Genomic DNA, 15,154 nt, shown 5'->3' on the forward strand with positions numbered 1-15,154 from the left:
AATCATGAACAAAAACTTGGTTAAAGATGAGACATGGTTATCTGTGGCTAACCATAGAACGAAGGGAGCTTCTGTATCAGTTTCAGCCCCAAACAGAAGAAACTTAAAACTTAAGTTGAAATACATCATAGCCAAAAACCCACATGACCCTTAACTGGAAAGATAAAAAAATCCATACATTCCTTCTTGAAAAATACTTCTGTCTAATCAGTATACACCTTTTTATCTCATTCAGATAATACACTGCATCTGCAAGCTCTTATCAGTTTACATCTAATCAGCATACCCTTTTTTTATATTGATTAGGTGTAAACTGATACGTTTATGAACATATATCCCTCTAAATATTTGTCCATATAAGGACTCTGTAAAATAGACTGACTGTGCCAGGCTGCTTGCATCTCAAACTAGGAACTAACCCACATTTTCTCCATAGTAACCCAATATTGCCACTTTGCCGACTGTGACAGTGGCATCATCACCCACAATAAACAGGTTATCAAAGCACCCAAATCAAACTCTTTTCACATAACTCACTTACAAAACCATTGGGAAGGCAGACAAGTGACTGAGTCTGTCATAAACCCCTTGATGAAATTAAGGCACTTTCCAAACAACAAATGTTTTGCCAAATTTCTCATTCTGGTTTTATATGTCGAAAAATGGCTTCTCATCCAAGAGAGCATTGTAGCATGTGATGCATAATCTATCATTTCAGAATTCATTGCCCTTCACATGATCTATCTTTCTTTGCAAAACCTGAGCCAACTGAAAATCTGGTGTAAGCCTCAAATTTGCTTCTTGTTCATATACACAAGGTGCATTTGTTTAAATATTTGTAGCATTCATGAATGAATACGATCACTTTTATAAACCTATTAAGAAGACATGATGGTAGTACATACACAAATGTCAACCACAGAGTACACTTGTAGTTCTTAAACACTTTAATCCTGTTCATGACAAACCACCCCATACTCTGGCACCCACGTATGCAAACAAACAAAAGTAATATTCATCAAAGGATCCATGTAACTCATATATCTATTCATTCATGTCTCTTGCCTACAAACACATAACATGCACTTTCATGTCACTCTCTGCCAGAGGAATCTCCAGCAAAATATCCATAAAAACGTTCATCAATTTTCTTCCAGGATGTTTTAGTACCGATCATTGTAAGCAGCTGGATGTCCAGTGGGCCGTCCATATGGGCTGGGTCGGTCCCTAAAGCCTCTACTATAGCGAGGACCTCCTCTACCATTACCACCACCACCACCCCTGCCAAATCCATTATCACCATACCGGCCTCCGCCAGTAGCATAACGTCCTCCAGAACTGTAACTGCCACCACCACCACCACCATATCGATCCATATCATCACCATATCGATCAACATCCCCACCATACCGGCCACCATTGGTTTGTGGGGGGCCACTGTATCTGTCACCACGACCACCACCAAATCGAGGTGGTGGAAACCGGCCACCATCTCGGCCTCCATCACCAAGCGGACACTCCCTAGCCCAATGACCGAGCTTTCCACACTTAAAGCATTCATCACCGCCACCACTTCCACCACCGCCACCACTTCTTCCTCCTCTTCCTCCTCTCCCTGCTCTTCCTCCTCCTCTCTGAAACCCACCACCACCACTACTACCCCTTCCCCTACCATTACCATCGTCATTATCATCGTATGCATCCTCATACATATAGCCTCTGCCTCCACCAGATAATTGTTGCGGCTGTGCTCTGTTCACACATATAATTCTTCCATCCAGTTCCCCATTGTGCAATCCACTTATCGCATCTTCCATGCTTTGCTCATCTGCAAATGTTACAAACCCAAACCCTCGAGGCCGCCCAGTATCCCTATCAATCATCACCTGAAGTATATGCAAACACAGAGATATACATAAAGTGAGATCAATTTATAAAAGACAAAAGAATGTTTTTTTTCATATTTGATTCATTCACCTGAGCATCAAGAACCTTTCCAAATCTCCGAAATGCCTGTTCTAGTCTCTTGTCGGTTGTATCCCAAGAAAGTCCTCCTACAAAAACTCGACAATCCTCTGCATCTGCCATTCCTAGAGTATAACAAGGCTACTGCAGAAAATGTTAAGAAGAATTTAGACACAATCTAGTGAATTGTGATGAAGAGGAGATTTGAGTTGGATGCACAAAAACATGTGATTCAATTTGCATTCAAGGTTTCCATGAAAATGTAGTGCACCTAAACACACTGTGTACAGTTAGAGGGAGAGATAGAGAGAGAGAGAAAGACTGCTATGTAAAAACGAAGCAAACTCTTCTAGCAGAAAGAGAGAAAAAAAAAAAAAAAAATTTAAAAACCCAATTCTTGGCGAAGGAATTGTTGAGCTCCGAGAAGAGAGCAAAGACAATGGTAAAGAATATATGGGTTTGGGGGAGGGGGTCATAAGAAAGGAGTAAAACAAACAAAAAACAAAAAAAAAAAAACCAGAGAAGTGGAGGAATAAAGAAGGAAAGCAGAGGATTTGTGATAGAGCGAGCAGTTACCTGGAGCTGTTGCGGGGGAGACGAGCGGTCGCCTGTGTGTGTGTGTGTGTGTGTGTGTGTGTTCTCGTTCAGCCACAGAGAGACAGAGACAAAATCGGCTACTCTGTTTCTCTGCTTTTAAAATGTGACCTAAAAGAAGAGACTGTGTGTTTCTAACACATAATATATATGTACATACATACATAATATATGTATGTACATATATATATACATATACATACATATGTATAAGAGAGACTCTGTTTCTCTCTTCTTCACTCTTAAGTTTTAACTAAGATAAGCTGAACAAAACACACATCATTTGATATACATATATGTGGTAGTAGTAGCAGAAGCACTAGTAGTAATGGTAGTAATAGTAGTAGTAGTCATAGTAGTCTATTTGTCTACCACGCCCTCCCTCATCCGCTCGCTCAAACTCATATGTGAACATGGATGGACATATGACATTGGTAATGTCCTCATATATCTATCTATCTATATAGATAGATAAATATAGATATATGTTGTTATTATATACGATCTATACGAGAGGGAGAGCCCAACCTTGATGACATATCTGACTTGGGTTCTCTCTTCCATTCAAACTCATATGTGAACATGGATGGACATATGTCATTGGTAATGTCTGCATATATCTATATATATATATATAGAGAGAGAGAGAGAGAGAGTGTGTGTGTGAGAGAGAGAAAGAGATCTATATATATGTTGTTATTAATTACGATCTACACGAGAGGGTGAGCCCAACCTCGATGACATATTTGACTTGGGTTCTCTCTTCCATCAAACATGGGTTCCCTCATAGAGAGAGAGAGAGAGAGAGAGAGAGAGGTTCGCCTTTGGGATTAGCTCGAATGCGATGTGGACTAGCAACATGTAGTTGCTTTTTTTGCACTGTTCAAATGGAAGATAATACTCTTCGTTCCGTGCAATGTTCGATTGCTTGTCAAAGTTGGAGACTGGAGTTACATTTCTCAAATTTTGGCAAGTTTTATTGTGGTGTCGTTTGATGCCTAGACAGTGGATGTTTGCGCAATTCACACAAGTTGACCCAAAATTAGAGATGGAAATATTATTTTCCTATTTCTAAGGTATTGGGGATTGCGTCATAATTGGGATATGCGTAATGCTTTTGTATTTGATGGTAGGCATGGAATCAGAGCGTGTCTACAAAAGTTGAAGAGAGTACTAATATGGCAATTATCTTCATTGGAGCAAGTGGAAATTCTTTCATCAGTGGAGTGTTCATCTTGCATATTGGCAATTCAACATGTTCCACTACCCATGTAGTTTGTGGGTGACCATACTCCATTGTGACACCCATTGTAGTGTTTTTCACACACATTTATCAATATAATTTTGTGTTTTCACCGAGAGAGAGAGAGAGAGAGAGAGAGAGAGAGAGGTTGAAGAGAGTACTAATATGACAATTTTCTTTATTGGAGCAAGTGGAAATCCTTTCCTCAGTGGAATGTTTGTCTTGCCTATTAGCAATTCAAGATGTTCCATTGCCCATGTAGTGTAGTGTAGTTAATGGGTGACCACACTTCATGGTCACACCCATTATAAGTAGTGTTTTTTACACACATATATTAATATAATTGTGTGTTCTCACCAAAGAGAGAGAGAGAGAGAGAGAGAGAGAGAGAGAGTCAATAAGAAATGATCATGGAGATGCAAACATGTCTAAAGCACATAATAAGTAAATAGAAGGGAAATCTTTATTTTTGATAGAATAACACTAAACAATTACTTGACAATTATTAAAGAGATTGGTTCCTTGTTCACAAGATAAATAGGCAAAGAGCAAATACATGTTAAATAGAACCCTTGATTACATCGTGTGTAGCACAATTACGAGAAGATAGAATGAACAATCATAAAGAAGAAGAAGAAACATTGTTAGTTGTGTAGCCCTTGCTTATTAAACACGAAGAATGAGCTTTATTGCCTTCAAACACCCCTCATAACCCTTTGTTGATCCCTTGTGATGAGAACAAGATGAAGAAGAAATAAATAGAAAGTCCCTTCTTTCTATACTTTTGCACATGCCAGGCTATCTTTTTCCCATCATATGTCCTTCTTTTTCCTAAATTTAAGCTCAAATGAGCACCCAAACCTCTTTGGAGCTTGTTTGATTTTGAGTTCATTCTCAAAGCACGTGTGGAGTTTGAGGGAGAGGGAGAGCACGTAACTCACTATTGAGTTATCATGGATATTAGATAAAAAAAACTCACACATGCACATGATCTTCTCATTTGTATGTGGGTATGATTGGTCATGGACATCTCATGTAGGGTTTATTAAGTTCCAAGTGAGTCTCATTAAGTGTTTGTTAGGCGTCTCGCTTTCCAATGTTATTTTCTACGGATACAACAAAGACTCCAAGAAGGAGGGCAATAAAGAGAGTGTGTGTGTGACATTGTCATGTCTCGTATGGGGTATAAAGGTAATGTCTATAAATCTTTATACCCTCCCAAGCATGTAAGGGACACAAACATAATATAGTTAAATAAGAAAGAAATATAGACACGAAACTATAAACATTTTGTTGAGGTTCTTCATCATTTTGATATCTCCTCAAAGCTCATGCTTAAGCCTCTCTCTCTCTCTCTCTCTCTCTCTCTCTCTCTCTCTCTCTCAAACTTGAGGTTGAGAATGGTTGTGCTAATGGAGTCCCTAAAGAGGGAAGGATATGTAGATTATGTCACGTAGAGATAGAGGATGAGTACCACTTTACATGCAAGTGTCCAATTTACATCAAGGTAAGGGCAAAATACCAAGACATACTAGGACCCTCTCCAAACTATTAGACACCTCTAATATAAAGAAACTAGGCGTATATATATTAAAGCTAAAACAACATACAGAGGATAGGCTACAAAATACTAACCATACCCCCAATTTTCTTTAGGGACAAGAGGGGATGATGATCATGGACACACTTGCACCACTTGGCCTCTCCCTCGCTGAAGCACAAAACCAAAGAACAACCAAACACCCTCGTATGTCAAGCCTTGAAGTCACTCGTTGTGTAGAAGCAATTAAGAAGCTAACGGAAGGTGAGTTACATTTGCCATAAGCTATGGTCGGGGTACCTTTTACATTGGGACCACGAGCCACACCTGCGTCAAAACCCCTTCACCTCCCACCCCTTTTCGAGAAACTTGGATGGAAATGAAACTAGGTCTAACACATAGCCATAACCTTTATAGAATATGTTGTACCATAACACCTTTTGTACAATTTTAGAACAATTTTATCTAAGTTTCATTTTATTTTTATTTGTAATGATTGGGTACATGTCCCGTTTTGTTGTAACCACTTGTCTCACAGGCCAATTTTGGTCTTAGACAATGTTAATATATCTTTCTTTATTTTTCTTTGTAGTTAATAATCTCCTTAATTATAAACAAAAACCTTATCATTGTATGTTAAATCTTGCAATTATATTAGGCAAACTAATGAAAGCTAAATTATGATAGTGATTTATTGTCTCATTGCGCTTATATCATGTGTCTGGACACATGGTGAAGTGTCATTGTGATCAAGTGGCAAAATTGTACTATAATTGTGCAAGTGATTAAGTCATAGAACAACATCAAAGTTATCTTTGGTAGTTACCCTATGTACAAGAAGCTCAAAGATGATTGACACCGAAAAGGATAGATGATGGCACGTCCCCGCACCACGATCTTGAGGGAGTTTTCAAGAAGAGCACCTAAGTAGGACATGGTCTTTAGTAAGGCACTATAATTAGTTCTCCACGTAAAGTTAAGACCATTGCTCGTTGACATCATAAGTAAGGTCCCTCTAGATGTTGACTGACTATGGTTTCTTTGAGTTGGGTTGTGGCTGTTGCTAGTTGCTTAGAAACATCTCAAGTAAGGTTTAGTTAATCTCAAGAGGTCGTTTGCAATGAAATGCCCACAATGTTAATAACTTGAGTATTTCCTTGTTTTCCATAGCTTGATCTCGGCCAAACATGCATAACAATTTTGAAAAGGGGAAAACTCGAAAGTAACCTCAAGTTTTTCCTTATTCAACCAAATGCCCCTTTGCGAACACCCATAAGAGCAAATGCATGCTCAAAGCAAGAAAATGCTATGGTCAACGACATATTGGTATTTTCTTAGTCAGGTGTGCTAATATGAGCAAATGATATTGGTGGATAGTATCATGGGATCGATCGAGCTTGTAAACAATGAAATCAAAGAAAGGCGGATCTCCAATTGTAGCAAGCCATCCACGCAAGTTTGATTGGACATTGATTCAATTCGAAATCCAAGATGTCCACAATGCTCTATGTTATCAATCCATTGCAAATAATCTTTCCTCAAATTCTCGTGATGCGAGTGTCCGTTCCAATAATCTACCCACAGTTGTGATTCCCATGATGCGACTGGTCATTTCCCGGGAACAAATTCCCCGGACATTTCGTGCTGAAGAGGGGTCATTTCCGGGAGCCAAATTCCCATCCTTAAGTTTAGATTGATAGATATATACATTTAGGATGGATGGATGAATTGATCATATTGCTTCATCATTCATTGATTCATTCTCCAAGGTTTTCAGAGAAAGGATTTAGGTTAAAGAAAGAATATCATTTTCTAGGGTTTACTCCCCAAGCCAATACAGAGACCTCAGGCAAGTAGTAATCAGCAACCCGTGATGTATATATTTACAGGATTCTTTGTTTTTCTTTCTTAAAGTCTTGATGTTGATTGCTTTCTGTGCTTGGATATTTTCCTATGAACCCTTCATGGGCAATGTTCTCATTATGATGCTCTCTGTTCATGCTTGCACATACATGAATGCATAACCTACACACATGCATGTACATACATACATACATACATACATACTGCATACATACATACTGAGATTTGCTGCATACATACATTCATACATACTGAGATTTGCTGTTTAGGTTTGGAGATGGGCGAGCTACCAGAATCCCTGATCCAAATCATTCTGAGGAAATGCGCATTGGAAGACATAGGGCGTGCCTCATGTGTTGACTTTCGATGGTTCCATGCTGCTTCGGATGAGACCCTCTGGAGGGACCTCTGCTCTAAAGACTTTGGCCTTGACTCGCCCTCAGATCATCTCGGAAGTCCTTGTTCCTCCTTCAAGGTTAATCATAAAATCATCTCTATTTTTGGCTTGTTTTTATTTGTGTATATTCAGGAAACCATGGTCTTAGGAATGCTTGCTTTGAATAGCTGCTTTTGCTTTTTATTTGTTTTGTTGGTTATTAGCAATCATGATGTGCTCACACCCACTGATGTGTGCTCACTACTCAACTCTAGGTCACCCCTGAACCTTGGGCCAGACAAACCATTGTATTCATTTATGTGTGCTGTAACAGTTTTCTTCTGAAAAATACAAAGAGGTTTGTATAGGTTTGTTTACATCTGTCCGTCAATTTCTAATCTGCACTAAGCCTCAGTGACTTACTGTGATTAGTATGATGTATACAATAGTTTATATATAGGATTTTGGGTTTTGCATCTTATAGCTTATTTGTGTTCTCTATATGATTTATGGAGGAATTGTGCTCATTGTTGATTTTTCTTGTGAAACACATGCTGATGTGCACACATACACAACACATATACAGGATGCCTACAAGACATGGCATACAAATTTTGCAAAATATCCAATTTCTTTGGTTCGGAGGACAAAAAAGTGTTGGGATTCTTTGCGGTCATGGGCATCAACCAACTATCCACAGCTAGCTAGATCGCTGACACCTGGTGTGTCAGAAAGTTTTTTGGATCAAATAGAGGCAACATTAGGCTGGGAATTACCATTATCTGTTCGCTTACAATATCGATTTTGTGGAGGGCAAGATTATGAGACTATAGCTGATGATGAGGATATGCATGATGATGATAAAAGGACTTATGCTGGCCTGCTAGGTGGTTATAAGTTCTATGATCACAATGTTGATGTCAAGTTTCTGTCACTTGAGATGGTTGTGTATTTGACGAAAAATACAATTCCTCATTTGAAAAGGCTCAAAGCACAGAATTGGATCATTATTGCAGCATCTGGACCACTAATGAAGTTCTTTTTGCTCAATTGCCGGGATGGTTCACTTCATGTTGGGACTCGGAAATGTGCAAGTCACGGAGAAGTTATCAACTGTGTTCCACCCCATCCAGATTCGACAACTATGCAAGATTCCTTGTTACGTTGGCTTGAAGAGTATTCTAGAAGGTTGAATAGTGGAATGTATAAAGTGCAGAAAAATGGTGGTGCAATTAGGATAAGCCTTTTCCCTGAACAAGAACCATGGTGCACAGAGGCAGTGTCGCAGGGTGTGCAGGTTAGTGCTGAATTCTAAGTGGAACTATGGTATTTTTACATCTATTCATGTTCCAAACAGGTTTATGTACTTTTTATTTCACATTTTCTCTTAATATGTAATTAGCCTTACTATATCTTGGAGTTCTGTTATCTCTCATTTTAGATATAAAAAGATGGCACATAAATAAAACCTCTTATACCAATTCCATTCTCTTAGGCTCTCGCTCTTTGAATTTTCTTCTGTTGGAAACAATATGGTTCAAAGAAAACAGGAAGGGATTTCATCAGTTCATTACTTCCTGGTGCTGCAAAAACTTATGATCTCGCTAGAACTGCTTTGGCTATTTTAGTCCTGATAATTTTAGGGGATTGGATGCTGTATCCCAAATCATGCTGAAGATCATGAAAGTTATCTCGTTCTATTTCAATTGACCCCCATCCATTAGGAATGCACTGCATAAAGATTTGTAGGGGTAACAAAAAGTATTCAATGTCTACATCTTAGCGCACGGCGCTTGGAACTGAATTTGTGAGCACAGCCTTTCTAGTCTCGTTAATGCATAAAAAATTGAGTCTGTGCAACTCCTCTCATGGAGATGATAGGTTCTGTGAACACCATATGTTTACCTTAACTTTATTTTTTCCAAGGTTCACTGAAGATCCAGTATCTTATGCAAAAAACTATTGAGTTTTCAAGTGTATGCATAAGCCCTCTAGAGAGTGTGATATCAGCATCATATCATCTGCACATAAGAGAATAGGTGGTACCAATGTACCTGCCAACCGAAATCCTATCCCCTTCTTGCATAATATAATCCAACAATATCATCTGAGAGAGGGTCATCCTTGTTTCCCTCCAGTAGAGATTGGAATTAATGGGCTCTAAAAGTCTCTTTGCATGTCATGCTTTGCCTACTATCTGATATAGTGCCATGATTGCCCCTTTGAAATTTATGAGGAACTCCAAAATTCTCTAACATGCTAACCAATCTTGTCCTAAGAACAATATTCAAACCACAAAGTAAGAATACAGTCATTCATTGTGGGCCTGACACTCATCAACGATGGGTCTTAATGTGAATATATGATCTGAGTAGGAAATCTTCTTACTGCTACTTGTTCGTCGGCTCTTAGATTCCAATGCTCTGCTCAACTGCTCAATTCATGCTCAAGTATTGATGCATAAAATGAGTGACCAATCATTGATAGCATGATGGAGGGAGCAACATGTATGTGGTAACTTGTAACAATGAAGAGAAGGTGAAGAAATGAGTCTTGAGCAATGATTGAGCAATGAGAAGAGAGGGAGAGAAAGAAAGTAAAAGAAGAAACAAGATATAATAATGCTCCAGAAAAACATAATGGGCTATGAATCCTAACAAATATTACAACTCTTTATGTCAACATGCCAATGTGAGGACAAGAAAAATAAATAAATGTATTTATTAACTAGCTTCTTGAAACAATATGACTTGACATGCAATCATGAATCATGAATAATCAATAATGAAGATTGATTCTTGATCATTGAAATTGAACTTGCTGCCTTTGAAAATATCTTTAATGGGATGATTCAATATCGGAAGGTTGTTTGAGGATGCCATCTCAAATTTGCTACCCCCAAGTGTTTGAGAATATATCCCTTACTATCCGATCATTTTAGATAAGATTCTAGATTGTCATATCAGAAAAGCTCTCTCTATATGGGAAATTACAAACAAGAAGTTTTGAAAACATAACGAATGTTTTAGTGACTCTGCACTTTTTCCTTTTATCGAACATCTTATATCCCTCCAATTGAGAATTTCCATGCAAACAAACACATAAGCGTACATCTGTTTTTGAGCATAGCTTTAATTCTCATGTGAAACGTATCCAAATTCAGAATTGGGGTGTATGATGATAGCTTTATCTTGGTAGATTATGCATATGGTTCCAGTTGGCTTAGCAATTTTGATGAAAAAGAGAAATCACTCTAATTCTCATTGTACTTTTCATGAGTCCACTTTGACTACATTGCTTGGTTGTATACCATGAGTAGTGTCACAAATAGTATCTGCACGGAAGAAACCTGTCAGTGTTATCTCTCTACATGGATTTGTGATTGCTGACCACTCCCTCAATAGGCGCTCTATCTCTTCTAATGTCTAGAACTAAGAGTTTTTTTATCTTTGTACTCCACATCATGTTACAGGACTTTTGAATCCATTGCATGTAGGAGGTGTGATTAACACATGAAAACAGCATGGCGTGAACATGTGGACTGAGCTTATAGGACCCCCATGTCAGAAGTTGAAAGAGAGGTAGAGTTCGATGAGCTCTAACGGTGCTTTTCTTCTGCATGTGTTCATTCACTCCCCAAGATGGGCCTGGGGCTCCAAGTCCCAGGCACCTGAGTTGCATGCGATCTGAGTATGGTGGGCTATAAGTGTGTTAAAGATGAGTATTCTGTTAAACCTCCTATTTGCTGGCATCTACATGTTTTCTTTTTTTTTTTCTCCATGTGCTAAGTTCAACAAACAAGGGAAACACTATACAAATGTGATATATAACAAGTTTTGAATAGATTTTAGCTTTAGGAACTACAAAAAGTGGTATGTCATCTCTCTCTTTACCAACCTACTTATCGTTCATCCATTGTCTTTCTTTTTCTTTTAAATCAAAATTTCTTTCTATAGTTTGTCTTTTTCTAATTATGAAAGACACTTATCTTTATATCAACATCTATATGACCTCATATAATGGTTTACAACCAAGTGAATTAATATATCAGTATATCTAGTTTTTTTACTGTAACGATTACCACTCTGGGTTCCAAACCCACCCCATTGACCAATCTTGGCAAGCCTGAATCATCTTATCTCCTTTAGAAATCCTGATAAATCTTATAATTAGTTGTAGACATAGACTAATCATTTTCCAGAAGCTTTCTGGTTTGTCATGTAATAGAAGCTCTTTGAGTGTTTCTCAGCACGTGCTCAAGTGTCACGAGTTCAAGTTGAGCCTGGATCAGCAAAGAAGTTTGGGGGAATGAGGAAGCAAAACGGGATCTTGAAAATAACTAAAGCAAAGGGCAGGAGCCAAATGTATAGAATAGTTGGGGCCATGCTATTTTGCTTCAGTTTTTCCCTTCTTTAACGTGCATTGTACTCATTACCACATGCTACTCTGGGGCCTGTGGGACATTGAGCCTGCATGGACTGCACTGAGGTCTGTTAATGGCAGGATACAATCACCAATGAGACTCAGAGACTTGGTCCCATATTGAATGGATACAATCACCAATGACATCCATCGTTGGTTGCATGGTTCTTGGACATGTATGTAAGGACATCATCTCTTCAGTGTCCACAAATCTGTGGAACCTCTAGAGAGTCTTGCTTGCCTCGTACTCGATGTCCAAAATTTTCTGCCTTGCCCATCAACTGCTCTTTGCAAAATAATGGCTTATCTTGTTTTTTCTGTAGCTATCCAGCATTATGGGATCCCTGCTTTTAAAGATTCGTGCAAGAGTGTGTTCAATCCAGGTAGTCAGGAATCCCTTCTATACAATTCTATTAAACCTGTGCACTGGAAGTGCAACAAAAAAAGAAGCATTTGCTTATCCCATTCTGGAGTCTTTTGATCACATTAATTACTTGACTTACTGAAAAATGTAAACCAAATTTGTCTGGCCTGTGGATATGGAAGAGGGGTTGTTCTGGTATATTATACAGACTTTTTGCATGCATAGGCCAAACCTCTATTGAAATAATTGGTAATGTAGATTGTTTTGCATGAAACGTCTTCCAAGCCCTCTTGCTGTCTTGACTCAAACACATATGAGAAATCTGTGCTTCCACCTCATCAATTCTCACATATTTTAAGGCATGGAGATATTTAATAAGAGCTGACCCTTCTGTAAGGAAAGACATAGCTGGGTGATGTGGAGTATTTCTGAAGGACCATTCGTGATTTCTTCCACTGTGTAAGGGATCCAGTGTGAATATATTTTCGTGAATTGTTGAAACTGTATACTCAACTCATATCCTAGAGAAATTTGATGTTTAGGGTATCTGGGTTCACATTGTCCCATGCGACAGTGAATTTCAAATATGCACGATCAGCAGTTATACTATTTTGCTTCCTAGAGTGATGATTTTTTTGGCTTCTGGTATTAATGGTGGGGAACAAAATGCTGCTTCATAAGTCCTAATCAAATCCCTAATCTTGAAAATTAAAGAGACAAATATGGTATTAAGGAATATATTTTTGACCAAGCATATCAAAATAGTTCTGAAAAATGTCAAATGCACACTTTTCTAATATCTGGAAAGAATCAGAAGTATAAATCTTTGTAATAATTTTGTCTATATAAAATATTAGAAAATACTCTAGGAGTGGGAACGAGTGACATTATATTTAGGATAAAATGCCAATGTATTAGAAAATATTTAATAGTATGGCCATAAAATCCTTTTCTCTGGATTTCCAATGTCTTATTCCTCTTCTTGAAGGTACGAAGTTCTGCAGTCTTTGTGCCTGAAACATCAACATTGGTCACGGAGAGGAGCCATGATAATCTTTGTTTCACCTACCAAATACGAATCCGTCTTCTTCCCTCGGGAGATGGTCCACACGCTCACTCTTTCCGAACTTGTCAGCTCTCACAACGCTATTGGGTAATCCTTGAAAATGGCATTTTCAAAGATGAAGTGCGGGGAGCTGCTGTCATTGGTCAGGTAAACCATTGTTTTTGAAGTGGTTGTATATATTTTACTTCTTATTCGAGTTGGATATAAACACATTATATTCGAACAATATATATACATATATGGGGAAAACTCTGAATATTCTTGAATTTTGCTTTATTTCTCGATATGCCCCTAGTTTTTTGTTATTTCCCATATGCAGTCAATCAACCACCCAGACATCAATTTAATTGTCAATTCATTCCCCTTTTCCCATTTACATGTGCTATTCAAGCAATCATATGGTCAATCCATCCCCTTTTTCTTTCTTTCGTGTGTTTGTGGAAATAATGGAAACTTGAGCATCTTGAAGTAATGATGAAAAACGCAGGCATGGAGTTATTCCATCTATATATGTAATAATGTATGTATCTCTGAATCTTGTGATGTTGCAGTATCCATTGCTAGAAACAGATGGCAAGGAGTTCATGTATGCTAGTTGCAGTTCACTTGGTACACGGAAAGGTGCAATGCATGGCAACTTCACATTTGTTCCGGGGAGGTATTAAAATGATTTGCTTGCTTTCACTATACAAGTTATTTTTTGAGCTCATACATTCTGGCGTTGTTGATTAAGTATAACTGTATAAGAAATGGCATGAAATGTAAATCCTAATTGATAACGTTCTTTTTTTCCAGCTTGAGTCGCCCGGAGGGCCCAGCATTCTTGGCCACAGTGGCCAAATTCCCTTTAGAGGTTCCAGACTTCATATTTTGACAAAGTGAAACAATCTTCAGTGTACTGATGAAACATTATCCTTGTATATTTCCCTCACCCTCTTGGATGATTTTAATGCCATCTAATATTAATGAATCTTAGAGTGATTTATGTATGAAACGTGTTGCCTCGACGCTTTTCCCAAGTTGTGATACATTGGCATTGCATAAAAGCCTCATTCATCAAGGAATCTATTGATGCATCATGAAGCACATCTGATGCGTCCCATTTTCAAGACCATTTCTTCGCATCTTGCATCCACCTAGGGTCCAAACTTTTGCTTTTGTGTTTCATTTGAACTTCTTTCCTTGCTTATGTAATCCACAAAAATCCATTATGAGATATTTGAAAAATTTCATAAGAAAGTGTTTTTATCAATGTATAGTGAGCCCTCTTTCTTGCATTAGAGAAGCACTAGTGTTACCAATGTGTGTCTTAAGAACCTAACATTTAATTTTTCTAAGTAGACCTAGGGATGCTATTGCCTCTACTTCAACCCCATAGAGAAGCACTAGTGTTATCAATGTGTGTCTTAAGAACCTAACATTTAATTTTTCCAATATATAGTGAGCCCTCTTTCTTGTATTTGAGTTGTGAGAAGCACATTAAGATCATTAACCCTCTTTCTTGCTTCTAAGTGGTGAGTATCAAATTAAGTCCATTGATGATTGATTGGAGGGAACCTCCCAAGAGACTTTAGAGGGTTTAAGTGGCTCATTATTGTACACAATGTATGATTCATCCTCATTTTGAGGCTTCACAAGGATAACCTTAGTTTAGGAGCTATTAACACAACTTGCAATGTACACAAGAGTTTTCCAATGCATCATCATAAGTGTTAGCAAAA

The 15,154-nt window shown here is 38.1% G+C and overlaps 2 protein-coding genes across 2 annotated transcripts; one reads left to right on the forward strand and one right to left on the reverse strand.

Moving 5' to 3' along the window:
* Positions 1–912: 912 nt before the first annotated feature.
* Positions 913–2,671, reverse strand: LOC147850256 (glycine-rich RNA-binding protein RZ1C-like). The gene is made up of 3 exons (XM_087336446.1): positions 2,542–2,671; positions 1,978–2,109; positions 913–1,886 (listed from the first exon to the last, which is right to left on the reverse strand). The coding sequence occupies exons 2-3, from the start codon at positions 2,086–2,088 to the stop codon at positions 1,164–1,166; spliced, it is 834 nt and encodes a 277-aa protein (XP_087192572.1). The 5' UTR covers positions 2,089–2,109; positions 2,542–2,671; the 3' UTR covers positions 913–1,163.
* Positions 2,672–7,089: 4,418 nt separating this feature from the next.
* SKIP16 (SKP1/ASK-interacting protein 16) lies at positions 7,090–14,440 on the forward strand. Its single transcript, XM_087336462.1, has 6 exons — positions 7,090–7,195; positions 7,475–7,680; positions 8,168–8,878; positions 13,356–13,580; positions 13,985–14,091; positions 14,229–14,440. Exons 2-6 carry the CDS (start codon positions 7,483–7,485, stop codon positions 14,305–14,307), a joined length of 1,320 nt encoding a protein of 439 aa, XP_087192588.1. The 5' UTR covers positions 7,090–7,195; positions 7,475–7,482; the 3' UTR covers positions 14,308–14,440.
* Positions 14,441–15,154: the final 714 nt, after the last annotated feature.

Source organism: Azolla caroliniana, unplaced genomic scaffold (assembly GCF_043228905.1).
Source record: "Azolla caroliniana isolate FFs.n. ecotype wild unplaced genomic scaffold, voAzoCaro1.0.p SCAF_21, whole genome shotgun sequence".
Lineage (NCBI taxonomy): Eukaryota > Viridiplantae > Streptophyta > Polypodiopsida > Salviniales > Salviniaceae > Azolla > Azolla caroliniana.

Excerpts from the sequence above, each read along its gene's own strand:
- SKIP16 (XM_087336462.1), top strand. The coding sequence starts at position 7,483 with ATGGGCGAGCTACCAGAATCCCTGATCCAAATCATTCTGAGGAAATGC. Across the intron at positions 7,681-8,167 it reads GTCCTTGTTCCTCCTTCAAG|GATGCCTACAAGACATGGCA; the intron begins GTTAATCATAAA and ends ACACATATACAG. Across the intron at positions 8,879-13,355 it reads CAGTGTCGCAGGGTGTGCAG|GTACGAAGTTCTGCAGTCTT; the intron begins GTTAGTGCTGAA and ends CTCTTCTTGAAG.
- LOC147850256 (XM_087336446.1), bottom strand. The coding sequence starts at position 2,088 with ATGGCAGATGCAGAGGATTGTCGAGTTTTTGTAGGAGGACTTTCTTGG. Across the intron at positions 1,887-1,977 it reads GAAAGGTTCTTGATGCTCAG|GTGATGATTGATAGGGATAC; the intron begins GTGAATGAATCA and ends CATATACTTCAG.